The sequence below is a fragment of the Pteropus alecto genome, unplaced genomic scaffold, assembly GCF_000325575.1.
Source record: "Pteropus alecto unplaced genomic scaffold, ASM32557v1 scaffold61, whole genome shotgun sequence".
NCBI classification, from domain to species: Eukaryota; Metazoa; Chordata; class Mammalia; order Chiroptera; family Pteropodidae; genus Pteropus; species Pteropus alecto.
In genome coordinates this window covers 20,746,410-20,774,282 of record NW_006434835.1, presented here as the reverse complement: position 1 = coordinate 20,774,282, position 27,873 = coordinate 20,746,410, and the positions used below count along the sequence as shown (strand labels likewise).

Here is a 27,873-nt window from a genome sequence, read left to right as displayed (position 1 = left end):
TCCCTCTACCTTGGAACCAGAATCTGCTTTTGATAAGATTTCCAGGTAATCAACATGCCCATTAACGTTCATGAATCAATGGTCTAGAAGAGAAAGTTTACTGTAAGAAACAATTATTTCTGTATTTGTCTACCCTTAATTCATTGTTAGATGCTATTAGGTAATTGTATATTTTATAAGATCTTTGCATTTCAGGTATATTTAAAACTGCATTGGATCTGAGTCACCTAGCAGGAGTAGTGATAGCTGTTAATATCCCCTGAATGCTTACCATGTGTCAGGCACTATTCTAAGTGTTCGTCCATCAACTGATTTAATTGTCACAACAACCCTGTGAGGCAGGTGATATTATTTTCACATGAGAAAAGTGAGACAAAGAACAAGGCTGTTCAGGTAAGACGTTTGCCAAACCAAGAGTCAAACCCAGGTAACCTGATTCCAGAGCCCAAATGTTAATCTTATGCTCTAGCTCTTAGTCTCCATAGTCCAGTAGCAATGTGCTCCACGGGAGGTGGTTTCATGTAGGTATGACTAGGATGTCAGCTGCTAATCACAGACTGACTCTGGCCAAACTGCTCCTTGCTGTGGACGTTTCTCTGGATTCAGAATAGATGATCCCTAAGTTGACTTCTAGGCCCATCGTTTTCAGGATATAAAAGAAATACTCTTCTGGCTGCCTAATTCCTATACTCCAACTTACATACTTAGAACAGTGCTTTTTTTTTTTTTTTTTTAATTTTTTAAAATTGCAGTTGACGTTCAATAATATATTAGTTTCAGGTGCACAGCATAACGGTTAGGCATTTATATGCCTTATGAAATAATCCCCTGATAAGTCTAGTATCCACCAGAACAGTGCTTTCCACGCATCCCCTGGAACCCTGGGGTCCTTCACAGATACCCCAAGAGCCTAGGTGGTTTTTCTCCCAACCAGTCCCCCCAGCATCTCTGATGTTAATAAATTTATATCTTGGAGGGTAAAAATAATAATTCAGTTGACAAAGACAACCATTGTTTAAAAAAATAAAAGACTGAAAACTGCTGACTATATACTAGACATTCTTTCTGGAGAATTTATCATAATTCCTTGCATATATAAACTAGAAAGAGAGTAGCATTGATGCTAAGTTTTTAAAAAATTTGACACATGGTACTATTTTTCCTGATACCCCAAACTCTCCTGAAAATATTATACAGCATATATTTGTTCACATGTATTTGCTCAAATTTATATTTAAAATTTTGTTTTGTAAAAATCTCGGTTAAAAATAACTGATGTAATAGTCTAAGATTAATTTCTAACAGCAAAATACTTGAATATTCTTTTAAAAACTTAGTCAATTAAATTTGATTTTCAAAGGCACTGACTTGTCAGATTTACATGCAGTAGATACACGCAAAGCCTTTCATAGAAGAGTTTCCATGACAGCAAGCATAGCACAACCCAAATGTCAGGGTTGTGAGCAAAATATGTACAAAGCTGCTACAAATCAATAAGAAAGAGAGAGTCCAACAATAACAACAACAACAAATGGGCAAAGGACATAATAAATCACTGACAAAGCAATACAAATCACCTGTAGACATGGAAAAGATGCTAACATCCCCTAGAAACAGAGATGCATGTAAGATACCCTTCTCACCCATCTGAAAAAAACAATTTTTAAGACTGAGTGGTAGAAGGGTATGAGGCACAAGGCATTTTGAACACTGCCAATGTAAGTGTAAACTTGTACAATATTTTTGGAGAGTAAATTTAAAGTGCACATACTTCCTGACTCGGTATTTTCATTTGTAGGAATTTTCTTACTGGGCTGCCCCTGTAGGTATATATAGGATACATACGTCAAAATTCAATGCAGCACTGTTTATAATAAAAAAAAAAAATCAAGACTGAGGCCGGGTGAGGCAAGGCGGGGGGAGTGGGCGGATAGACTACCCCGATGTCCAGTGCTGGACGTGAGGAAATAAAACATGGCCCATCCATAAAGCAGAGTCTATGCAGCCTTTATCTCTCATCAATTCTAAGATAGCACAAGTTGCAAAATGCATCTTGATATAAAAAAAACGTTAAAACGTGGGGAAAAACGGCTTGCGGCCGCTTTTAGATGCCCCAATTTCAGCGATGAAAACAAAAAACACACTGTGACTTAGATCGATGATACAGAGTTCGGTTTTACATATTCTCTTAAATATAAATATATGACAATAACTAATAGAAATATGAATATATAACAATGCTTAATGTATAAGAAAAAGGCTTGGCTGTTAACAAACCAGCCGTTAAGACTGAACATCTTTAAGGTGCAGAGATGAACTGTGAAGGAGTAAGTAGGAGGGGGACATAACATCTCTGATGATTTTTTTTTAGAAGGAATATATGTTATTTTTGAAAAAATTAAATAAAAAGTGCTGTGCAGAAAAACAGAGTTGAGGTATTATAGCGTCCTGAGAGATGGTTCAAGCCCCACTGTACCCACCCCCTATGGATTTCATTTCCCTCTCCTTGGGGCAGCTGCTTCCAGGGACAGAGGCAATAGTAATGCTAAGAATGCAAACAACAATAACAATGCTAATAATAGTAATGCTAACTCCCTGTGCTCCTGCTCTACATACATCCTCCCAGGCCTCACAAAACAGATGGCTCCGTTTCTGCAGATGGGCTGCTGCACTGGGTGACATTAGTCTTCCTGAGTCACGCATCTGCCGTGGGCAGTCCTGGATTCCAGACCCAGCCGGTGTTGCCCCAGAACCTGCCCTCTTTCCATCACTGGGGTACCATCACCACCATCTCTTTCTTCATGTATTTGCTCTTTATCCTTTGCTATTCCTTGTCCTTTTATGGCATCACCAATTTCTTTTTTAATGCTACATTGGTGTTACTTTATTTCCAAGCTGCAAAGCTAATTTATGAAATAGCTTCAAAGTTGCATTCTAATTAAATTAACTAAAAATGTATGCGTTTCCTCATTTCAAGAAATTCTTCCCCCTCTTGACCATTCTGAGAATTTGTCCATTATAAACTCACTTTACATGCATGCATCTTCCTAGCTTTAACACATTGATTTTATAGTCAAAGACAGAATGATACATCAAACAGTTTCAAGGGCTTTCCTTTGATAAGCAGTAAGTAGCTACAGTGGTGAGAAAAGAAATATGCAATCAGTACACAACCCAATAGTCACCAAAGAGCCAGGCCCGGGAGCCTGGAGTCGGCACCTTCTGGCCTGCCCCCAACATGAAGAGGGGGGATGAAATCAAAAGCTTAGTCTGTTGCATTCTCTCCATTCAACCAAAGGCTTACGCCCAGATCTAAAACTTGAAAGATTTGTTCAAATACGTTTTCACTTACTTTCTATTTTTCTCCTTTATTGTCCTAACCCCTTTCTTCACTTTCTCACAGATTGGCATAAAAATTTCGAGATTTTGTTTATAGTGTCTAATTTTTTTATAGTCTCTAATACTTTTTGCTCTATGTAGATCTTCTGTTAGAAATGAGAAGGGCTGTAGAAAAAAATGAAGTATCAGGAAATATAAATTCTAAGGACCTCTGCTACCAATTGCTAAGTTGCGTGTTTCTTTGGGTCATTTATCATTCTTTGGGGAAATGGAATGAGGGTTTCAAAAATTAATGAAAGCGTCTGAATTGGAGGTAAACCAGAAGCCAGATGTTTATGCAATCCTGCTCTTCCCCTGCCTACACACATATACGTCTGGTGTAAGTCAGATAGAAGGAGTAAAGGTGAAGATATACAAGTAAAAGAAAACTGTCAGGCTGCAAAGGAAGTGAGAAGAACCTGTTCTCAAAGGCCTCCAGCAGAAAGAACTGGGTAAGGACTCACCAGAATCTTTCATGGGGCAGAGGGCGCACTGCATACCCCAGGCCTCTCCATACAAACAGCAGCACTCAGTGTAAGTCGTCTGCTTGCCAACAAGAGGCCGGCTACACACATATTCCTCACTCAGATGTCCCCAGCACAGATCTTGGTAGACATCGGTTTCCTCGATTTGTTCTGAAAGGAAAGACATGGTTCCATGACAAGTGCACTGTTATTTCTATTTCGTGAACACTGTGGTGGAAGCCAGCAAGTCTCAAAGTTTCCATCCCTATTTCCTGTTTCTAAGATTGACGTCCAAGTAAAAGTCTGAAGCCAGCCTGGTCTTTCCATGGATTGAACCTCTGCCATCTCCAACAGGATGACATTCCATCAGCTCAAATTCGACCTGTCCATTATGTTCAAATTATATCCTATAGCTTCCATCATCACATAAAATACCCCACTATCTTGCCTAGATTTCATAATCCCGATGGACTTGTTATTCCTTCAACCTTTGTGTTTTCACATTTACTCCTCTGTCAAATCCTACCATTTCTTTCTAGATAACATTTTTTGGATTTAGGCTTTCTCACCCATTTCATCTGCCAAAGCCTTGGACTAGTGACACTTTACCTTGGAGTCTTCAATCCTAACATTTCTACCTTTCCGTTGACCTCATCCAAAGTTGTCTCCTGATGTGATGTCACTGGGGAACAACAGGGATTCCTATCAATGGACTTCACGGCTCTTCACCTCCTTGTTGAACTCCACCCTCTGTTCTGCCCAGACTCATCTATGTCCTTCAGTGCCATCTAGGAAACCTAAGTATCTTCCCCTGAATGTACATCTTTCTTATCTGCCTTTGAGAGTTAAGTATGATCAATTTAACTCTTGAGGCATGGAACAGCTCTGCCACCTGCTCAGCCACTCCATCCTCTGTCGTCCATTAAATGACTATGTTCAGGGTATTAAAACTCCCACAGACTGATAATATGCATCTTATGATTTTTCTCATCATCTCATTTTAATTATTTCCAAATACCCAAGGAATCAATTTTTCTTTTTTCCAATAGCTCACATTTCAGTCAAAAGGAAAACTTTATGACATTTGGGCAGGCTTGCATTTTCCATCCAAACATACCATGTGATTCAGTTGGTCGTATACATCTTTTTTCTGAAGCATCCAGGACCATTGGATGGGTACAGAAGCAGTTATAAGAACCTTCTGTATTAATGCACTGGCCATCAATACAACTGTTGGGGTCTTGACACTCATCCATATCTTAAGAGAAAAACAATTATTAAAGAAAATCAGCATTCAGTTGTACTTCATACACTTACCAAAGTTTATACACTGCTAAATTGAGTCCAGATTCCAGGGGCCACCACATTTTAATTAACTACACATTATCATCCAAAAGAGAAGAGCTCTGACTATAAAACTGTGAAGTTGTATTGAGTGGAAAAATAATGTTGCCCTGTTGCTGCTGATATTAAATATGGAAAGAAAACATTTAAGGACAGGATATGCTTAGAAATTTAAGATAAAATGCCTTGTTATGACAGTTTTCAAGTTATTTCCTTTTGCTATGATTTTCTGCCTAGTGTATATGGTTTTCCGCTTAAGCATGAAAGTCTGGGTCAGTATTTAAAAAATGACTTTCACTCGCATGGTATGAGTGATGAAATAGGAGGTTCCCCAGACCAAAAATGACCTGAATTATAATTGCACACTGAATATTAACTCTTTGTTTGAAATCTATTCAAATAGTAGTATGGAGGGTTTTTTTATTTTCTTAAACCTTGCTCTAGAAAAGGAGTCATAAAACATTTACAGATCTTTTAACACATGATTTAGATTCAAAGAAACTGTTTTTACTATATAACCTTACTTTTTTCTATCCATATAGTTTCACAGCACACTATATTCTTTTAAAACTTACCAAAGCATTGCAGTTTGACGGGATCATAGTATGTCCCTTGCTTACAGTAGCATTCATAACCAGGCTGAGTATTCAAACAGAAGCCATTTTTGCAGATTTCTTGTCCAAAGAGTAGGCATTCATCCGCATCTATGGGGGAAAAAAACCGAGCAACAAAAAGAGAAGTTAGTCTTTCAGTTAAAAAGAAGAGTCTAACCAATACTGGGCTTCACATTAGACACTGTAATATTTATATTCTAAAGAATCTTAAAGACATAGCAACATAAAATTCTTAAATTAGGACTAATTCACAGATGTAGAAGCACAATTATGTTTGTCTGTGATATTTGAGGAACAAGGCCCAAAACATTATGAGAGAAGGTATATTTTTAAATATGGTTTCTGGAATGCTACCTAGTATTTGATGAAATAGTCTATGAAATTCTCCCATGGCACCAACAATATTCTCTGAAGACTATGCCTTTTAAGAAATGTGCTTTTCTATAAATGTGTATTTTGGCCCATTAACTAGTTGAAACAAAGGAAACAGAGAATAATATGATGGAATTTGGCAGAAGTCTTCTTCATTGATGATAATGATGAGCTAATGAAAGCACAGTGGCTAAGGCTGTTGGCAGACCATTCCTCCACAGAATTAAGAGTGCTTACCATCTCCTACATCTCAGTTTATTCAATGGTAAATTTAAAATAATAGGAACATCTACCTGATAGGACTGAAAGGATTAAATGATAGGAAATCCACATACAGAATTCAGTATACTCTCAAAAAGTGTTACCTATTGCTTTAACTGCTATTATCATCATCAGTTCTTGTATTTTAGAGCTAATGTCATCTAGTCCTCCTTTTAAAAACTGAAGATGCCACAGATGAATTGCTCAAAGTTATACAGCCGGAAAATGGCAAAATCAAGTCCATAATATATGGACTGTTTGGATCTGAATCTAATATTCTTCTAACCATTTACAGCACTGCTAAAACAGGGGGAGGAGGAATTTTTCTATAAAAGAAGGGATAACTTTGTGGTGAAATTGGGGCTTCGTTCCATAATATAAAGTCAGATTTAACTACATCCCTGCAAAAACATAATATATGATATTTGTGAACTTGAAAAACCATTAAACACATATCATCAACCAAGTCTTGTTATTTAATTGGACTAAATCGTAGATGTATTTTAAAAACACACATGGAATTTCTTATCCAGCTACTGAATTATACCATATTATTAAAACACGAGTTTTCCAAAAAAAAGGATGAGCAATAAAAAATGTTTTTGGTCTGTTTTCCATCCACTTAGCAGTTTTCAATATTAAATTTTACAGAAAAAAAATCACTTTGTATATAAAAGGCCTTAACATCTCTATCGTGGAAATGTCAAAAAGTGAGCTGTTAATGAGGAAATATTCATACATGTGGTTTAAATTTCACCAAAATAAAAAGGCTGCATATTTATTTTAGAATTAGAGATTAATGGCATTAAATGTATAAAACACATCTACTTTTGCTTTCTTCTTTTTCATTCCTTATTATGAATCTGTGGCCACTATTAGTAAAAGGTCCTAGACACAGTAGGATGAGTTCTAAAGAAGCAGGAATTTTAACTTTGTTGATGACCTTTTATAACATGATGATGGTCAAATTTATATGGTCCTAACATATGACTTTTAATATACTTCTGGAATAAAAGAATAAATGTATCAAATACAGAATTTTGTGTAGATACTTTTACATATATTCTCATTTAATTCTCACAAGTTTTGAGGCATTATTCCTATCTCAGCGATGGAAACTCAGAAGGTTAAGTGACATACCACCCTCACACAGCCGTAAGTGTCCCGATTCCTGAGCCACCCAACACTCTACTCAGAGTCCACAGGAACTTTCTTCCAAAGGTAGAATTAAGTTAATCAGTTTCCAGGGCTCAGAAGAATTCTATTCTGTCTAACCCAAGCCATGCTTTTACTTGAATGTCTGGCATGCACAAACGTTGCAAGTTCATTACTGCTTGATTCTGACCTTTATAGTTCTCACTGTCGTAAGAGGATTCGCCAGTGGGGACGAAACCTTTCCCTCTAGGGCACATTTCAGTGAATTCAGCTGATTTCAGGAGAGACAAGGAAAAAAAAGAAGAAAGAAGTTGAAAAAAGAAAAGAACATCAACATCTTCCATGAATGTGTATTTTAAACTCAGTATCGCTTTCTTAGACTCAGTAACTTTAATGCAAATCTTGCCATCTAATTCAGGCAAATAAGTTCAGTATAATCTTGAAAATCATGAAGTAGGTACAAATAAATCTAATGATTTCAGAAGTTTACTTGTAATTTCTTATAAACCTTCCTAGTTCACCCATATGCTATTTACCCATGTTTTGATTTACTTCTCCATAACTGTGGTCTCTAGTATCTTAAAGGTTTATTAAGAGTCCTTCATGCAAAACCTTAGCTTAAATATGCAATCTCTAGTTAAGGATAATGCTATGTCATCGTTAGTGAAAAGGACTGGTTTTAACTTAAAAATGAGATAGAACTGAATTATCTTTCTGCCAATATATCATATGGAAACTCACTGTCACAGTATATTTGGTGATGGACAGAACTTTATGAATTCGTATTGAGGTGAAATGAGAGTGATGGTTCCACATCTGAATGAAATTTACTATTACGTAATCTCACCTCGATTCGAGTATGGCAGCTACCTGTGAATGTCACTATTTCAAAGCTTCGATGCCATAACCAAAATGAGAACATTCTACGACCCGTGGATAGCACATGACCAAACACAAGTGTGAAGCCATCACTTGGCTGATTCTTACCAGTCCCCAAGACCGGGCAGGGGAAGATCTCACAGTTATCTCCCCACCCAGCCCCAGAGGTACAGCAGCATTCTTGCTTGGTGACGTTGGGGGCCAGGACATTATCGCAGAGACTGGCATCGTTGAGATTATAGTAGCATTCTTTCTTTTCTTCTCTGGGTTGCTCCATCTCTACATCTAAACAGTGAGGAGAAAGTAAAAAGAGTGTTGACAAGACACATCAGCTCTGTCCCACAGCAGAGCAGAAGACACGATGATGGTAAAAACCGGATGCGTCAGCAGCATTTCACTTACAGAAAAAGCTGCTTTCCACTTTCAGTGTCGAATTCTTCCATTGCAAGATAAAAATGCACTTGAACCCTGAATTTGGGTGGATTAACTAACACACCCCAAGAGTGTAAATCTGTCAAAATCATTTCCTTTTACATTAACCAATTACTTTATTCTTATAAATTTGCCTTGAGTAGAGTTTCCATATCTACTTTCTTGCCAAACATAGGACCATTCTTTACTGAGCCATAACACCTACTTAACCCAATGAAAATTTTCCCCAACACTTGACCAGAGATGTGGGGCCACACATAATATTTAACCCTTAGGTGGTTAAATATTTGAACCAATTATGCCCCTAATCTTTTCTGAACAGAGAAAAACACCATAGTAACTTGGAGTCTCTAAAATAATCTTTCATTATTGAAAATCTAACCACATAAATGGCTGCAAATACATGACTTTGAATGTAAATGGTGTGTGGCAGTTTGACTCATGATAAAATTTCAAGGCTGGGTTCTAGTCCAGGCTCAAGTGTGTCCTAGAGGAAAATACATGCTAACAGACTCAGTTTAACTCTCTGTGATAAAAGACAAATAAGGTGATGTGACAGAAAACAAATGATGAGAACAAAATCAACCTATTTCCAGATAACACCCAAAATGATTTAATCCCATCAGATTTGAAGCCTAGGAACAAGTTTGTGCTTTTAAAAAAGATCAAGATCAATATTTTGTGACTAGACTTGGCAAGTCAGTCATCTAATCCCTTCCCTACCACATACTATGAAGTTAAAAGCCTATGATCCAGTTTGACTTTATTAAGTTTTCATTTTCTGCTGAATCGAATACGAAGCTAACTACCACCAAGACAACTACTTAGATTAATTCTAATAAATTTTTTTCATGAGAACGCTGTTTCCAGATTCTTGAACCCGAAGAAACTGTAGGGACAAAGGGAAAACATTTGCCCAGGAGGATAAGACTGTAATGTCAACACTTACCTTCTTTTTGAAGTTGTTACATAATTACATTAGGAAAACGTAAGGAGTTATTTTCACAATAGCTTTCTCTATATTTATTTTGGCTGTGTGAGGTTGACTGTGGAAACTTGATTAATATACCAAACAGCAAAGGTGTTTTTAAAATGTAAGCACATAAAATTCTCTCAGAAAAGCTATTGCTGTTTCTTTCCTCTTTATGGCATTAAAAACAAGCAAGGCAGAAAACAACCTTTCACATGTATTATTACCCTTAGAACACAGAGCATCAACAAGAATGTGCAAGACCCCTTGCACACTTGATTCTGACTAATTCTCAGATTATTCTGTCTTTGACAGATTTCAGCTTGGACTCTAAGTTGGTGTTAATAGCTGATGACAAATTCAAACCCAGAATAAGTGTCCAGGAAAAAAACTGAAATGCTGATTCCTATGCAGCAGTTTATAAAGTGATTTTAAATCATTTCCTTGTGTGTGAAGTTGGATAAAACCTGCTACATCCCTCATCTCATCTAGCTTCTCCAGCGTGCAGAGGACAGCAATGTGCTTTGTCCACTCACGGCATAGATCACCACTTGTTCATTCTCTTCGGGAGAGGCTTTGAGCTCTTACACACGGAATCATTTGGAAAACTAAAGGTAGGTATTTTAAATTGTTATTAAATCAATCATGAACCCTGCAGAACATTTTATAAATTTCTCCCCCACACCTGTGAATAAATTGACACCCTACTACTATTAACAGCTCTGCTCCATTATTCAGTTGGCCTAAAAATGCAGCTAGCTATTAATGAATGTAAAACAGAAATATCAATCAAGTCAGCAACACAACTAGTTTTGCCTATTGAATTTATAATTTGTGCTAAAAAAGGGCTCAATAACTTTTTGCCCCCTTGTGTACAAAGTTGTAGGTATGTCATGACATTTAGTGTAAAATGGAATCTTATTCACTAGGATATCACCGAAGACTGCTATATCCACAGGTAATCAGAAACCACAAGCTCCTGCCTGAGTTAAAGCTTGTCGAAAATTATATTAAACACTTTCCTACAATGTTCGTTATATTCATGGCATAGAAACTAAGAAATAAGATAAACTTATCTTTGCTGTTTTTCCTTCTTCTTTACAAGGAAATTCACAGGTTATTGCATAAGGGAAACAATCAATAAAATCATTGTATTATTCTGGTTTTACATTGCTTATTTCAAGTTTTGCTCTTATTTTCTTTCCAAGGATTTGAAAGTTCAATGTTTACACAGCTGAAATTGAGGGTTAGTGAGGCCCTCATCCGTGTTACTTATCTTTGCTGTTTTTCCTTCTTCTTTACAAGGAAATTCACAGGTTATTGCATAAGGGAAACAATCAATAAAATCATTGTATTATTCTGGTTTTACATTGCTTATTTCAAGTTTTGCTCTTATTTTCTTTCCAAGGATTTGAAAGTTCAATGTTTACACAGCTGAAATTGAGGGTTAGTGAGGCCCTCATCCTCACTACAGTCTGGAAAAAGAAGCGAATTCTTTTTTTTTTTTTTAAATAACTGGTCCACAAAGGTCATTCTGTGAAAAACTATAATTTCTCTATCTTCCTAACCTTTAAATAATTAACTTCCTAGAGCATTTTTTCCTTTGGGGGAACACTCTGATCAGTAAACAAATGTAATGTAATTTCTTTAAAGAATCTCTATGAGTTTAGGTCACTGCATCAAGGGAGAGATGTTTCTATTGGAAAACAATTTTAAGAAATCAATAGTTATACGAAGTGCCAAGCATTAAAAAAAGACTTTTTTCTTAAATAATTTATGAACAAGATTACCATAATATGTATTTTGTGCCATGGACTTCTGAGAAATATATTACTTTTCCTCCAGCATTTTCAGATTTGATTTTTCAATCTGTATTAAGAAGTTGGCTTAACATCTGCGTATAAATAGCAATTTGTGTATTTTAATCCTGGGGCTATGACTGGCGATAAGAAGTTGAGTTTTTGGACTTTTTACATGTGTTCTTTTTTGGAAGGAATTTTTAAGAGGCCTTTTCATGGGCTCTACAGAGTAACTCCATGAGACAGACAATGCAGTTTCTAAAACATCTTCACTGTCCAGAGAGAAAATTTAGGTTGGGTTTGATGCCCCAGTGCCTAATGCTTTCCCAGACTTCTTCAAAGGGGCTCAGCTTCTTAGCGTCTCAACTAGCAAGAGTTCATTTTGATTTGTCTTTTTTCATTTCTTTTTCTTCTCTTTGAGACAAATGGGGGTGGGGCAGCAGATAATTCTCGCAGGTGTGGCATTCAGCTGCAGGGTCACTAAGAGCACAATCCGGTACTCTTGCTATGAATAGAAAGGAGTGGGTCAGAGCTGTAGTTCTGCTTATGGAGTTCCTAGAAGCTTCTAGAAGCTCCTTCTCTCGGTTCATCAGACAAAAGAGGACATTCACTTACAGGATTGCTTCCTCCTTCAGTCTTTCCCCAAGTATGTCTAATCTTAAGTCTACTGTTGGGGTGAGGGAAACTGGAACATTTTTTTTTTGGGTTAAAGCTGATGTGAGCATTCTAAATAGACCTTTGTGTTTGACTTCGCTTTTCATTTGCCATGTGCTCTGGAAGTCTTTATGAGCCAGTCTTCTCTATAATCTCTGGGACAGTCAGGATTATGACAATGACCAGAGTGCCATCACAAACACCTGCTTGCCATAGTCCTGTAAAACACATCAACTTATAAAACTCTGTGAGCTTGGTCATGTTCAGTAAATTACTTTCAACGGAATTACTTAGGAAGCTATATTCTCTTTTTAATTTTTAAAATCACTATACATGCTCACATTTTTTACCAACTCATGTTTTTCTGAGAAAAAAAATTCTAGTGTAATAGTCTAAGGTGGAGTAAAAGAGAACTTGGAAATGTTTTTATTTCTTGTTTTCCCCCCTAGTTTTCTCATTCGAGGACTAGGAATATGAGATGCATGCGTGTGTTTTAAGTGGCATTCAAGAGAAAGTTATTTGATCTGTTTCAAACAACAAGCACTGAAAATAGAAATTGCCCAGATATAAAGGGATGCAAATAACATGGGAGACTGTAGCAAGGTGGTAACTTCGGATGGTAAAAGACATGAATGTAGTCAAAATAAAGGTGAGAAAATGAAGTAGGAGAGAAAAAAAATATTTGTGTAAGAGAAAAAGTACTTTGAAAGTTGGTTCCTTCGCACAGTTCCCATCCCTTAAGAGGTCAATCAGGTGGGGAGTTGGGCCATGACAGTTCTGGGAGAGCAAGTCCTGGGCAACTAAGTCACACTGAGAAAGGATGGGGTGGGCAAGGCTATCCCAAAAGGCTGCCTGGAGGAGTTGACATTTGAACCAAGTTCTTGAAAACTAAAATTTAAAAAAATTGGCCAGCAAATAAGGTATTATAGGAGCGAGGAGTAAAAAGTACAACTGTGCTTAGCTCCGTGTGGGTACAGCATGGCGAGGGGACACCTGGTCTGCAGGAGTCACAGCACATGACTGTAAGAGCCTGTGGAGGAGGCGGGATGCATGAACATGTGAACGCGTGATAGCTGTGTTTCTGACTTAGGGGCTGGGGTAGAAGAAAATGCTAGTCTCTGTTGGAAGCCTTGGGGCCTCATACTTAAAAGAGAATAAATACTTGCCGGGTTGAATGAAGTTTGTTTGTTTATTTGTTTTTGTTTCTCTGGTGAAGAAGTGAGAAGAAAATGAGAGAAGTGAGCCTGGGAGAGGAATAGGCTGGGAGAAGGAGAGAGGAGAAAGTCTGGGATTTGTGGAGATATTATTAGACACTGGAAAAGTCAGGGCAGATGTGGGTGAAAGAAGAGCCTCCTGAAAGCAGATTAAAGCACTGCTGAGAAAGGCGATGGCGGACACGCGCTGGGATGGGTGGGATCAGGAAGCTCGCAGGGAGATGGAGAGACGAGCAGCTGCCCCAGCAGCGCGAGGGCTGTCACCGACACGTGCGCATCGTGCGGGCCTGTAAAGATGACCACGAGAGCAAAGCAACAATGGGAAATGCATGTAAAACGCCTGGAAACGTTTAAGAGGAAATGTACAAACCATCCCTCTTGAGGCCTTATTTACAGCAAATTATAGGATCCAAAGTGTATTTCTAATTCAAAAGTGTGGGTGTCTTTTGTAGTATTAATATAGTTTCTATATATACAGTTTGAGCCTGTCGCTTTGATCAATTGGTATGTCAATTCATTCAAATATCGGCATCTATTTATTAAAAAGTCAGATATTATTTTATGTACTACACAACAAGCAGAAAATTAGATAAAAATAAAAGCATGGTTTGGTACATGCTAAACTGTTCTATCCTCTCTAAATGTAGGAAAAAACCCAACCCAACTTTAAAAAAAAATAAAGAGAGATTTTCTTCAGCCTTACCTACATTTATGGTATAGATCCATTACAAATACACAATAAGACCTCAGGAGTTATATGACATTTTACAGTGTTTGCATTTTAAATAATGTGGTCTCACTGACTTTTTTTTTTCTACCAAAAGTATTATTTTCCAATCAGAAATTATTTTTAAAAAATTCAATGTTAATTGATTTCACAGGTTAACTAAACACATTAGAAAAAAATCCCTACCCTGCCAAATATAACAGTTGAATGATATTATGTGGTTTCCTGCCTTAAAAAAACATACATACACACACACACACACAACCTGCAATGGACCTCTCTAGGAAGAAAGAACAAGAATGGTGTTTGAGTTCAATTGTCAGGAGCATGACGATGATTTGCACACGTCCTGATAGTAGGAAAAGGCTCTTTTTTTCTCTTGCACCACTTGTAACTTAACCAAAGCACACAGAGGAGCTAACATCCATCCATAGAAGTGGGCCCTTTATATCTTCGATAAAATGAATAATTGACTTTTATTCTGTAGAACTAACTGGGAATGAAATGGGGGACATAGAAGAGACATAGTCTCGAATGTGGAGAGGCAATTTTATTCCACAGTTACCTTGTGCCAGGCACTGTGCTAAGCAGCGAACTAGGTTACAGGGGATGCAAAGAGAAATAATGGAGGGTATAAGTGGTTGTGCCGCCCTGCTAATGGATTTGGCAGTAGGAAGCAGTTAAATGTTTTAAAAAGCATTTAAAACCAGATTCAAGTTTTAAAAATGTAAACTGTGGCAGCACTGTGGAGCAGGCATTGATTGATGGGAGAGACAGGAAGACAAGTCAGGAGGCTACAGCTGGGCCCAGGTAAGAGATGCTGAAGGACTGACCTAGGGCAGCGGTAACAAGGCGGGCAGAAAGAGATCTGAAAGGTGCTGCTAAGGTAGAATTGGCAGGATGTTATATGGCTTGGATGGACAGGAAGAAAAGTTAAACTATGACTTTAGGATTTTCAGTACTGACGTTTGGAATCAATGAGTGAACACGGGAAGAGTAACAGGTTGGAGAGGGAATGGTGATTAATTTGGTTTTGGATAATTTCAGGCCGAGATGCTTACGAGGCAGGTTCAATAACTGGCAGCTGGAAATAGGAGGGAGGCACTGAGGAGAGAGGTGGAAGCAAAAGCTATTTCCTTGGCAGACCACCACATAAGCAAGAGTTAACTCAGAGAAGAGGATAAAATACCCCAAGACAAGAACATAGAGTAAAAAAGGGCTAAATACGCAGCTGCCTGGGGGCATTATTATTTAAGGAACGGTCAATTGAAAAAGAGTCTGAGAATGAGACAGAAAAAGACCAGTCCAAGACGATACAGGGAGGAGTGATGTCCTGAAATCAATCAAAGGGAAGACGAAAAACCACTGTCATCGTCTCCGACGGTGGCGTCTGCAGTGAGATGAACGGCTTTCGCGTACAGACTCTCACTGATGACACAAGAGAAAAGAGTTTCACTCAGATGCGGATCTGGGGTCTGATTTCAGCATGTTGAGGATCGAATCGGAGACAGTTCTGTCGAGGTAGAGGAAGCATGAATGTCCCTTCACAAAAACTGGAGGTCAACATGGTGACAGAGAATATCCCTGAGCAGTGACACTGCAGGGAATATTCTTTTTTTCTTTTTTTTTTTTGACATATTTTTGTACTTTCCAATTTTCTAGAAAGAATGTGTATTATTTTAATAATGAGAGAAAAACGAAAAAATTAAATGAAAAGGAAGCCAAGTTTCAGATTTGGTGCAATGGGGTCCTCAGCCTTGAGAAGTAGAATGGAAGCGAAAAGATCCCTCCCTCAGGTGGGTTCCTGGGCCAGTTCTGCAAAGCATTTGCTAGATGACCCTAAGAATAACACTTAGAACTTCTCTCTGGGCCTTTGCTTCCTAACCGGTAAATACAAGAGCTGGGCTGGAAAACCTCTATGGTGGCTTCTGGATGTCTAGGGTCCAGCTTGTGGTGTGAGAATAAGCTCTCAAACATACTAGAGAAAACTGATGCTTCAGGAAACCCTATAATAAATTGTATAAAGAACGATTATTTCAGAATGGATTTATATGTTTTATGATTTCTGATCTTGTTTATTTGCTTTTCTTAAAGTGAGGAACACTTACATTGATTGTAATATATATCTTCTTACATTCTTTTCATACCTTCTGTTTTAAAAATAAAATTCAATTCCTACCATAGGTCTCCTCTATGCACTAATCAAGGCAGAGAACAGCATTTTGTGGGTAAAGCTTGAAAGCTGCAGTTGCCAAAACTAAATATTTACTGCTTCCTTTAGAGTGCCCAAGGACATAAAGTTTTTATTGAGCAATTATCACAGTCACTGAGGAAATAAAAGCATCAGGCTATATTTCATATCCATACCCTCTTACATGTGACGAGTGGTCTGGTACGGGCATTTTTTACTTATTCTGTTCCAGGTGCTTTTAGGCGATGTACAGCAATGTAAATTAGTGGCCAAAGGCCCAGGCCTTGCAAAACATTAGACCAGACCTACGAAAAATTAGATGAGAGCCAAGAAGTGGTTTAGAAATAAAAATCCTAGGACATTAAAGTTCAAAACACATTAAAGGCCTCCTGGGACAATGCCCTGCTAGAAGTGGGTGCCCTTATGCCAGGGGTATCCTGTTCTTGGATGTCTCTAGGAAAACACCCACAATTTCATGAGACATTTGCTGACTATCTCTAGCCACTGGAAAGTTCTTCGGCATGCTGATCTGAAATCTGCCTTCCTGACACCCACCCCCCTAGGCTCTGTCTGTCCTATGATACTACTTCAGATTATTAGGCTACTGCTCATCATTGGAATGTCCGTTGTCCTGGGGAAATCTTACGGTCAAGAAAAAATGTTACAGCCTATGTTGCAAATTTATCTTTCCTTTCCTAATTACTGTTCAGGAAGGATGAGAGCTGTAAGTCTAACATGCATATAATGAAATTAATATGAATCCTTGTTAAAAACTTTAACTTAAATGTGGTATAAAGTGTTCTGTTTCGTGTAACAGCAGATTCTTTGGCTGGAGTATAATACAAACTCTTTTATCTAGCTCCTTTTAACCAACTTGTTAGATTAACTGATGTTCTCTTGCCCTCTGAAAAACATCCTGGCCAATGCCCACAGCAGGCAGAATGTTCCCGGTCTCTTTTCGGGCAGGTCCACACACTTCTGATCTCACCTGTTGAACAGTATGCCAATTAAGACTCAACTATGTTTCTTCTCAAACATTCTGGGTCAGTGTAGTGATTATTGTAATTACGCAATATAATATACAAATCAATAAAATATAAATGTGAGTAGAACAGTTGTTCCTAGAAAAAGTTAAAGCTTTAGAAAGACTATAGTTTATTCAGTAAAAAGAATGCTATCAAATAGGTGTGCATAAAACAACGGTAAAAAATTGAGAAAAACTGTACTAATCCAGAGGGATTTTGCACTCATTTACTTTTACAAAGGCCAGTAAATTCTTACTCCCTTTAATGTTGGCAGTGTCGATAACGCATACTAGGCATGGTTTATGTACGACAAACCAGGCAGAGCTCTTAACGCTGGACTTCAACTCAAAGAAAGATCTTGGCCCTTCTTCAAAGATTGGTGAATGAGTATACATTAGAGACTTTAAGTTAAAATTTAAATATTTAAAAGATGTATTATCTTTTTAATGATTTGCAGATTTAATCATCTTTTCAAATAACTGACCGATTATCAGCTCTCTGAAGTTAAGAAGGCTCTTGCTGCATTTTATAGTTGACCTGTGTTTCAAGAACTAAGATGAAGAAGTCATCACAATCCTAAGACTCCATATAATCAAAGTTTGCCAAGAACTACACAAAATGTCAAAGATGCCAGGAACTATACAAATTAATAAGCTTCACTGATTACTGTTTAGTCAGATTATATTGACATGAACCGGTAAAACAAATGGCTATGTAGAAGATTTAGTAGAAGCCAGAAAACTATGGGGAAAATATGCTGGAAACACCAAAATAAAAGGATTAGAAATAATGTTAATAAGAAGGAGAAACTATGTATTCATTGGCAGACAAACTTTATGAAGCTGAGTGTTCAAAACAATGTCCTCTGAAAAAGCGGGAGAGTACTTAGTGAACTCCGACTGGAAGAACTTTCCAGAAAGAGAGTCAGTCAATGAGAGAGCAAGAAGACTAACGGAGGAAAAAGGCAAAAGGACTTGGTTACAGAAAAACAAAAAAATAGGAGATAAGGAACAGGCTTACAAAAAGAGTCACTGTAGAGCTTTAAGAAGCAGTTTATAGTGAGGCAGCCCAGTTTATAGTGAGCCAGCCCAGTTCACCAAGAATGGTTCAGATGGTCTCATGATCCCATTAAAGCACTGTTGCATCTCTAACAAAAGAAATGAGCAAACGTTAGAATCCCACACATAATACCCTAACTGAAGCTATATGAACTGAATTAACCACTTCCTGACACTACTAAAACATTCTAGCAAGAAAACATTTGGAATTATATGGTTGGTCATTTCAGAAGAGCTCGTAAAGGATGAGAAATAGATATCTCTTCTTCGCTTGGATTATAGCCATTTAAATATTTTATATAGTAGTCTGCCATTAACAAAGGGCTTTTGCATACGTGATTTTTTTTATAATTTATAAAACTGTAAGGTAAATATAATCTTTCTATTCCAAACTCATAGATGTTGAATGATATGCCCAAGCTTACACATCTGGGAACTAGTTAGCAGACCAGAACCCTGGTCTTGCCTATTTAAAGTATTATAAAGTTTGTAAAATAAGTGGAATAACGAAAATTTTCATTAATCTTTTTATGTATTCTCTCTTTCTCTCCTTCCACAGACAGTGTGATCACTGGAATATTTTCTTTTTTTACTTCATATTGTATCATATGCATTTATCGTGACTACCTAATCTTCCTGTAGTTCATTTAATGACTAGACGATATTATGATATGTGAACTATTTCAGTCAAAATAATATTATGGTGATGTGCTACTCTACAGAACCAAAGATAAATAAGAAAAAGACAGTGACCTAAGCAATCTTGTTAGTGGCCAGCTAGGTTTTTAATTTTTATTAGTTTGTGTTTGCTGTTATAGGTATAACTAAGATGAACTGTCTATCCATTTAAATCTGCACCCCTCACCTTTCTCTATTTAACAACTGAGAAGGAAAATGTGTAGATGAAAATAGGTGTTTTTATATTATGTTTCCTATTATACCTGCAAAGATAATGACTTTACACAGAACAAGTATACCCTAGTGCAGAGAAGTGAAAGCTATCTCAGAAGCACGGATAAAATCAACTGAGACCGAGCAAGAAAGCAAAATGAACTGTGTCATTCTATTTGGCTCTCGAAGAACCATTTAGTCTTTTGCTTTCCTTAAAATACAACCACACTGTAGCAACATGGCACGAACTTAAAGGGTGATCTGGAAGTTGATTAATTTATCTGGAAAAGCATCAGCTCTCCATTTCAATTCGTGCCATGACGACACAGCCTAAATCAAATTTTAAGTGAATGCAAACACGGCCGCTCTCTAGGCCAAATTCTGGAAAAACACCTTCAGAATTCCAAGTGGAAGTCTTTGTAGATCCTGAGAGGCTTATATATTGCTCTTAATTTAGAGAAGTGTCAAGATACAGTTCTCCGAGGGCCAAGAAAAAAGGATTATGCAACTTAATGAGATGATGCAATATGAAGCCTTGAGAGACGGCTGGGCTTTACTCAATTCGCAGTCAATGTTCTCATCACTTTGGATCCTGTACCCTAACTCATGGCATCTCTCGGTTGGAAAGCACATTAGAGGCCATCTAGCCCAAACAGTCATCACCTACAGTCTAATTCCACTGATAAGGAAGGTTCGGAAAGAGCGTGGAAGCTTCCAGAGACAGCGCTGTGCCAGAACATTTGGTCATTTCTTACCTCACGCCCAGTGTTTGGCCCAAACCTGTGTGGGTGCAGATCCCTGAGAGGAGCCCTCTGTCCCCTACACGGTGCCACTGTGACTTACCTTCGGAGGCCCGGGAGCGGCACTGCCCCGTCATGGGACTGTACTCCTGGTTTTCGTCAGCGCACACACACAAGAAGGACCCCTCCACGTTTTCACAGAAGGCTTCACCGCACACGCCACTGAGCAGTTCACATTCGTTCACATCTGGAAGAAGGAGAGCAGATCGAGTCAGACTCAGACGAACGCCTCGCTTCTGACAGCTCGTTGTTTTACTAGCTGTGCCAAGGCTAGTAGTGTTTGCTGAAAACAAGGGGATCCCCATATGCCACTTTGGGGAAAGGGCTCCTAAAGGCACGCTGTGCGATTTGGTTTATATGAAAAGGACCATGAAAATGCAAAGCAAGGGATCCAAATTCCAATTCTGGCTTTAAGAAACACCCCTAGAAGTGTATTGCAAGCATACTATGCACCCTTCGATTGCTTAGTTTTCTCTTCAACTTTTTGACATCATGATGTCTTGCAAAACCCAATACTCTTACTCTCAGTTCTTAATTCAAGGAGAATTAGCAGTCCTGATACTTCAGAAACCATCGCCTTCTTTAACTTCATTAAAAAAAAAATGGTTTTAAATCCGCTCAAATGTCTGCAAATACAGTTCCCTAGCAACCAGAATTCAGATTGTGTAATCCCTGTGAGAAATGAAGGAATGACCCCTGTGAATATTCACTGGCTACATCAATCATTCACATGAAACAAACTGGTCCAATAACTACTCAGTGATTTCACTATGCCTTTAAAAATTCTGTTGGTGTTCCAGTGTAATTTCTATTTTGCTAAATGTTTTTCTTCTGTACTTAGAGACACATAATTAAAAGACAATCAAGGAATCTACTGATGAGTACGTTCTATTCAACATTACGTAAGTATGTAGCCCTAAAGAAAGGCTAATTTTGTCTTTGACCTTGCCCAATACTACCTTTTACTTTTTCTCCACCTGAGAAATTTTATTAGAGTGGCCAGTTTGGCAAAACACTTGACTTAACATTTAAAATGCTCATGCATTTTATGCATTAAATATGTACAAACATCAGCTTTCATGAGCACACTCTGACTTAGTTTATACAGAATTAAAAACTTGAGCAATTTATCCAAATCATTTAGGGGAAAAAATCCTATTTTCACCTGCTACATCCAGTTAATTGAACAAAAAGTTTGTGTATCTTGACTTATTTGAATAATTACTCAGTTTACCATTTCACTTTGTATGTAAACAGATAGAAAACCAATGAGCTGGGTTTCGCTTACAAAAACAAAAGACACTAACACAGAGTAAAGAGTTGGTATATTTAATCAACCTAGATTAGTCATAATTTAGATGCGAAAAATGAACTTTAGAAATTTGCAAGTTCATGTTTATCAGTGTTAGGTAAATGTCAAATGGAACTTTCTGACTGGTATTACTTGAGTAGCTACTGAAATCTCTCCCACCAGACTGCATTCATTCAATCGAAAAATATTTTCTAGTTTATGTCTATGGGCCAGCCACTGGGGAAACAATGATGAGTCAGGTGGCCAACTCCTGCCTTCACGAAGCTTACAGTCAAGCTGGGAAAGATTAATCAGATAATCTCATAGTCTGTGATGAGTGCTAAGAACAAAAAGCACAGAGCACTCTGAAAGCACAAGACAGTACGCACTAAGTGCAGGGATGGGTGAGGGAAATTGTATTGGAGTGGAGCTCTATCTGAAGGGTAAGAAATAGTAGATGTGGTGAGGGGTGGGAGGTGGCAGCCAGGGTCCTAGCAGAGAAACAGTGAGGCCAAAGGTTGGTATCAGGGCTGAATCATGTCTTAAATCCTACAGCATGCCAGTGCGGTGAAGTGCACACAAAAGGAGCCGAGTTAACATTTTTTAAGAGAGTGAATAAATAGACAGAAGACACCTGTTGAGTTCACTAAAATGGTAACAACCATTCCCTCTCTAAGGGTGGCATTTTGTGTGCCAAATGAAACGGACACGAGTTCAGATTGCTCGTGTGGCTGGTTAGACATGAAGACTAACCAGGGGTTCAGGAACTGCATGGAGTCAGTGGTTCGCCATCTGCTATCTCAATAGGTAACAGTTAAACGATATTTACTGAGCACCTACAACAGGTCAAAGAAAGTTCTCAAATGCATGGAGCTCACTGCCTTGGAGAAGGCAGCTGCAGACACATGATTAAATCATTGCCCAAAAGGTTATAAGTCCTATGATTAAATAAGACACATGATTAAATCATTGCCCAAAAGGTTATAAGTCCTATGATGGAATTTGTTCAATTTGCTCAAGGTATCCTGGAAGGAGGAGGTGGTCATAGCTCAGTTTGAGAGTGAGATATGGAGCAGGGACATCTGGAAGGAGATGACATCTGATCTCTGGCTTCAGGAATTTAGTGGGGTGAGTCCAGGCTCAGGGAAGGGGAGGTCAGGAGAATATTACCAGCAGGAGGAGCAAACACAGCCAAAGAATTACAGTTACTTAAGCAACTGCAAGCAGTTTTATGTCACTGGGACGTAAAAGATGAGGAAAGAAATGGTGAGGCTAGGAAGATAAGCGGGATTCAGATCACATGACCTATTTAGTTAAAATACTTAGTGAATGTCAGGTGACTAATTGCTCGCATTTTAGCGCAAGGGAGACTAAAGCAAGAATTGGAATTAGCAATCAGGAAAAGTGGTAACTATTCAAGTGATTTTGTCATTAAACTTCCGAATACGTACATTTTGTTTTTCTAGTTTAATATGGATGCGAAATGAATTAATGCTTTAGTTGCAAATTTCCAAACTGAAACGTTACTGGCTCCTCTATAAATGCCATTAGGAACAGAATTATTTTTCTTAATAAGAAGGATAAAGAAGAAACCTTGTTATCTGTGAAGTTTTGAATTTGATAACCTCTCTTCTCTTTCCCATTTAATTGCTCTAAATTGCAAACATGTTTCATAAAGAATGTGATTTAAAGAAATCACAGCTGGTCAGAAAATAAAATGCAAAATCTCTTCTTCTATATGAGGATGTGCTGGACCGTATTCTAGGACATCTAATGACATTCAAGATTCCGTCCAGCTCTGTCAATCCCAGAACAGAGCGAAGAAATATAGTTGCACAATCCAAAGCACTGCTTCACGGGTGTCATTCCTGGAAACCGAAACTCTTGCCAACACCTTTCCTTAAAGGCACTGCCCAAGGAGGTGCGCTCTGAAGACACACAAGCTATACCACACACCAGACTCTATTTCCTGCGCGAGAGGGACTAAAGAGTTCAGCTGAGAGTTTAAACAGATGTTCTTCCTAATACATGTTCAAATTCGAAGTCATACCTTTATATTTCTTAGGGTCCCTAACCATTTCAGAAGCCATCGGCTATTTTTGCACATCCCCAAATTGTGTGACAAAATCAAATCGTGATGAAATTCTGACCAAATTACCTTGCTTATGGTCTCTCTTGCTGTTGATAACTTTGATTTCTTTTCCATGAGGAGATAGGACATGTGTTGGGGAAAAAAAAATCTAAAAACTCACCCACACACCCTTGCCCATCCTGTGGGGCCTGAAAGCCCTGATAACAGAGGCAGCGGAAGGAGCCAGCCGTATTGTCACAAAACCCGTGACTGTCACAAATAGTGTTGTTTACACATTCATCAATATCTGCAAAAAAGACACAAAACACAGACTGACAAACACCAGATATTAATGGATAGACAGGCGCTCAACACACCCCGATTAGGATGAGATGATCATGTTTATACAGAATGAACTTTGAAAACATTTTACACAGAAATGAAATGTTTTGATGAAAATGTCTTAGACAAAACACTGGGTACTATGAGAAAACATTTACTTTTCCTCTGGAAATGTTTTCACATTGAAACAACTATTGCAATTGCCAGGTAGGTATTTTCTAAATGTTTTTAACTCTTTATTTCTAAGGAGAGTACTGTATATTCCTACAGGAGAAATATGTGAAGGCATTGTCACCTTTTCAGATTGTGATAAATGCTAACAGTTCTATTTGCAGAGCTGGGGGCTGAAAGAAGCACTTTTCTGCCTTGCCAATGGTTTACTCAACTCCATAGATAACCTCGATCAAGTCTAAACAGCATTCCCATTAAGGGGGAGACAGGGGGAGGAGAAAGGGGAGGGGGAGGAGGGATGGAAGACAGAGGGAGGGAGGAGAGAGAGAGAATCCGATGAGTTCAGCTATGTAGTGGCCATTCTCAGTTATGCATGAGAAAAGATTTCCTGTCACCAAGTCACTCAAGGTCCTAAATGTCAACGCTGCTCCAAGTGATGAGCCAGTAGTCAGACCTGTAAATTCATTTTGTTCTCTATAAACTTGATGATAGACAGTGGTCCTGGGCTTTTTTTCCCCATTAATCAAAATGTTCTCATAAAAGTGATGTCTCCATTATAAAGTCACATATGGACTTTTAGGTATAGTTCTACTTTATCTTTCTAGTTATTAATTTTCCTTGCCATTCCTTCATTCCCATTCCTGTTCTCCTGTTCATTGCCACACTGAATATTTCCATTTTCCAGGCTCTCTGTCCTGTCTACCTCTGGATTTCACAGTCTCAAAATACAGGTTTTTGAAGAAATAATTAAGAAAATGTAATTACTCGATCTAAATACATGTAAAGAAGATTCTGCTTTATGTTTAAATAATAAAACAAGATAAATAATCAAGAAAATGATAAGTTAAACTGCGCTTGACAGAACTTTAGTTTTGGGGAATGACTGTTAATAAAATTGAGCTTTTCTTGTTCTAAAGTTTTTAAATCTGAGTCCAAGGAACTTTCTAGAAGAAGATACACTCAATTTTTCAGCCGCTATCTTATGTCTCCTCCTAATATTCCAACACTGGCACTGTCAAGTGTAAGTTCAGAGACTTGTCTCACTTCTGAACTGCAAAGTATGAGTGACTATGTCAAAACTTCCATAATGTTCTCAGCTCAAGGGAAATCGTGTCCCTTTTTCTTTCGAGGCTGGGCCCTTTCTCCCATCCTTACCAGTGTCTTCTCCCTCTAGCCCTACCTGCTCACCCTTCTCCAGCATCTTCAACTATTCCCCGCCAGGCTCCTTCCCTCGCTGTCTTCAAAATGTTTAAAAAGCTCTTGGAAAAGCTTGCTTTGGACCATGATGTCACTACTGCGCTTTTCCATTCTTTTCGTCACTGCAAAATGGCTCAAAAAAACTCTCTACATCCTTTGCCTTTATTTCCTAATATACCTGATCAGTAAAAAAGAAAAATAATAGTAATGATACAATTATTAATAATAATATTGGTACATTCCTAGAATTACTGTGATTATTACAACAAAATAACATGTATAAAATGTTATTTTTAGAACACTACTTGGCATGTAATGCAGGAAACACCCAATACATGTCAACTATCATTCTATTATTATTATTACTGTTCCTCGCCCTCCCCGTCCTTAATGACCTTCCATCTGACTTCTCAACTCTTTCTCCCACCAAATCCCTCTGAGAAAAGCCATCAATGGAAGACTCATCATTAAATCTCATGATCACCTGCCAGTCTGTATCTGTCACTCTTGACCTCTAAGCCTGGTCAACACCTACTCCTTGAACTCTCTCTTTTCATGACCCGAGAGGTCATTATTCTCATTTTACCTGTAACACTTTGGCTGGCCCTCACTTTTCACAGCCTGAAGACGGCACATGCTGAGCTCAGGCCCTCCCTGGGATGTGCTGCATCCTCGCTACATGCCTCTCCACCCTTTCCATACTCTCCAGACAGCAAACACCAGCCCTTAGAATAAACCCCAAATCTCCCTCTCCACCCAGGGTCTTGCATATTCTAAATCATTTCCATTTGATCTTCTGCTGTAATGTCAAACTTATCAAGCCTGAAACCAAATTTACTGCCTTCCTACTAAACTGCGCTTCCCGACCTTAGTGAGAAAACTTCTTACCTTTTCTATCTACATCTTATCTCTTCAACTTGAATGAAAAACTCACTCAGTAAAATTATTTCACATCAAAAAAAAAAAATGAATCTCCTTGCAGCATCATACGCAAAGAAGACACCCCATAAATTTGTTCCGATAGACTTTCAAAGTCAACATAAGGCTGAGATTACAACTTATTTACCTTTCACATCAAAAAAAAAAAAAAATGAATCTCCTTGCAGCATCACACGCAAAGAAGACACCCCATAAATCTGTTCCGATAGACTTTCAAAGTCAACATAAGGCTGGGATTACAACTTATTTACTGATCACAATTGTGCAAAGAGTAACTGCACAGTGTCATCAAATCACTTAACACACGCCACCACTAATTTTAGATTTCCTTAAAGGGGCATTTGTCAGAGATTACGTTATTCATTGAATAAGATCAAAGGGCTGGAAAGAAACTCAGAAATGCTTCCATTACCACTTTTTAACTGATGCCTGTCCTTTAGAACCATTTATCTGATACCTATTGGTCATGTTCATAATAAATGAACCTATTATCACACCCTTCCTCACGATTCCTCCATTTCTCTTCCATTCCCTTCATCAGAGAATCCAACCAGTCGCCCAAGCCAGAAATCTCAGTGTCACCCTTCTCTCACTCCCACCGCCCACACCTCCCCCGACATGCCTATTTATCTATCTCTGTGATTCTCCTCCTACTCCTAATTGGTTTCTTTATCTCCAGTCTTGCCTCCCTCACTCCAATCTTTTCTCCACCAAACTGCAAACCTGTCAGTGACATTTCCTTGCTCAGAATGTTCAGTATCTCTTCTTGGCTAGGAGATACCAACCATTCTCCTTAGCAGAGAACAGGGTGCCCATCATCATTCGGCTCCTGGCTGCAAGTCTGGACATAGTCCTCAGCCGCCCTCCTTCCCAATAAATGCTCCAGCGCTCTCAGTATACTAAAGCTCTCTCAGAACCCTACGGTGTTTAATTTCTCATTGACTTGGTGCATACCCTTTCCTCTCCGTTATCTGCTTTGCTCAGAAACCCCGCCTGGCTTTTCAGCAATCAGGTCAAGGGAAACTTAGACCTCCTGTGTGGCACCTTCCCCAGCTACTCCAAGGGCAGATTTCAGGGCCCCTCCTCTCTCCTTCCAGAGCATCCTGTGCCATTTTTATGCGTGTCAAGGCTATTCTTCAAGGTGGGGAACCTTCAACTGAACCTCACCAGCAACTTCTCTCTCTACCTAAATGGGATGGTGGGTAGCAAAGAAGCAGTGCTAGGAACCTGGTAGCTTTTCAGTCTGGTTTCTTGAAGTAAATTCTCTTGGTTTCCTTTTTATTAATACCAAGCAGTTACAGCAGATGATGATTTCCTGTTGGTGACTGCCAGCTCAGGAACTGACTAACTAACCTTAAGGTAAACAAGTCCTGAGATGGTAATGAATTGCTGGGAATCTTGCAGTCTCAGACTTACTGTAACAGTGATTAACAGAGCAAGTTTAGATGAGCAATATTTTGGATTTGAATGAATAGGAAAAAACACAGAATGCCTGCTGGAAACTAGCTCTTCAACAACTAATATTTTATGAAAATGATATACTGTACCACTCAGCAGTTTCACGTTTTCAGCAATGGGGTGAGATAATAGCTTAACAAGAAGACAACATTTGTTTCACTTCTCTGACTAATGAT

At 38.4% G+C, this 27,873-nt stretch overlaps 1 protein-coding gene across 4 annotated transcripts in view; it reads right to left on the bottom strand.

Annotated features, from left to right (window-relative positions):
• LTBP1 (latent transforming growth factor beta binding protein 1) overlaps positions 1 to 27,873 on the bottom strand; it is a 204,125-nt gene that overhangs the window by 21,589 nt on the left and 154,663 nt on the right. For 2 of the 4 annotated variants that reach the window (XM_015588228.2, XM_015588230.2), the window contains exons 21-27: positions 23,772 to 23,897; positions 20,272 to 20,415; positions 8,576 to 8,752; positions 7,779 to 7,859; positions 5,762 to 5,890; positions 4,960 to 5,100; positions 3,843 to 4,013 (exon numbers count right to left, since the gene is read on the bottom strand). In XM_015588228.2, the coding sequence (XP_015443714.1) occupies positions 3,843 to 4,013; positions 4,960 to 5,100; positions 5,762 to 5,890; positions 7,779 to 7,859; positions 8,576 to 8,752; positions 20,272 to 20,415; positions 23,772 to 23,897 (969 nt within the window). The remainder of the gene's footprint in view (positions 1 to 3,842; positions 4,014 to 4,959; positions 5,101 to 5,761; positions 5,891 to 7,778; positions 7,860 to 8,575; positions 8,753 to 20,271; positions 20,416 to 23,771; positions 23,898 to 27,873) is intronic. The other 2 variants (XM_015588229.2, XM_015588231.2) reach the window with 1 other exon arrangement.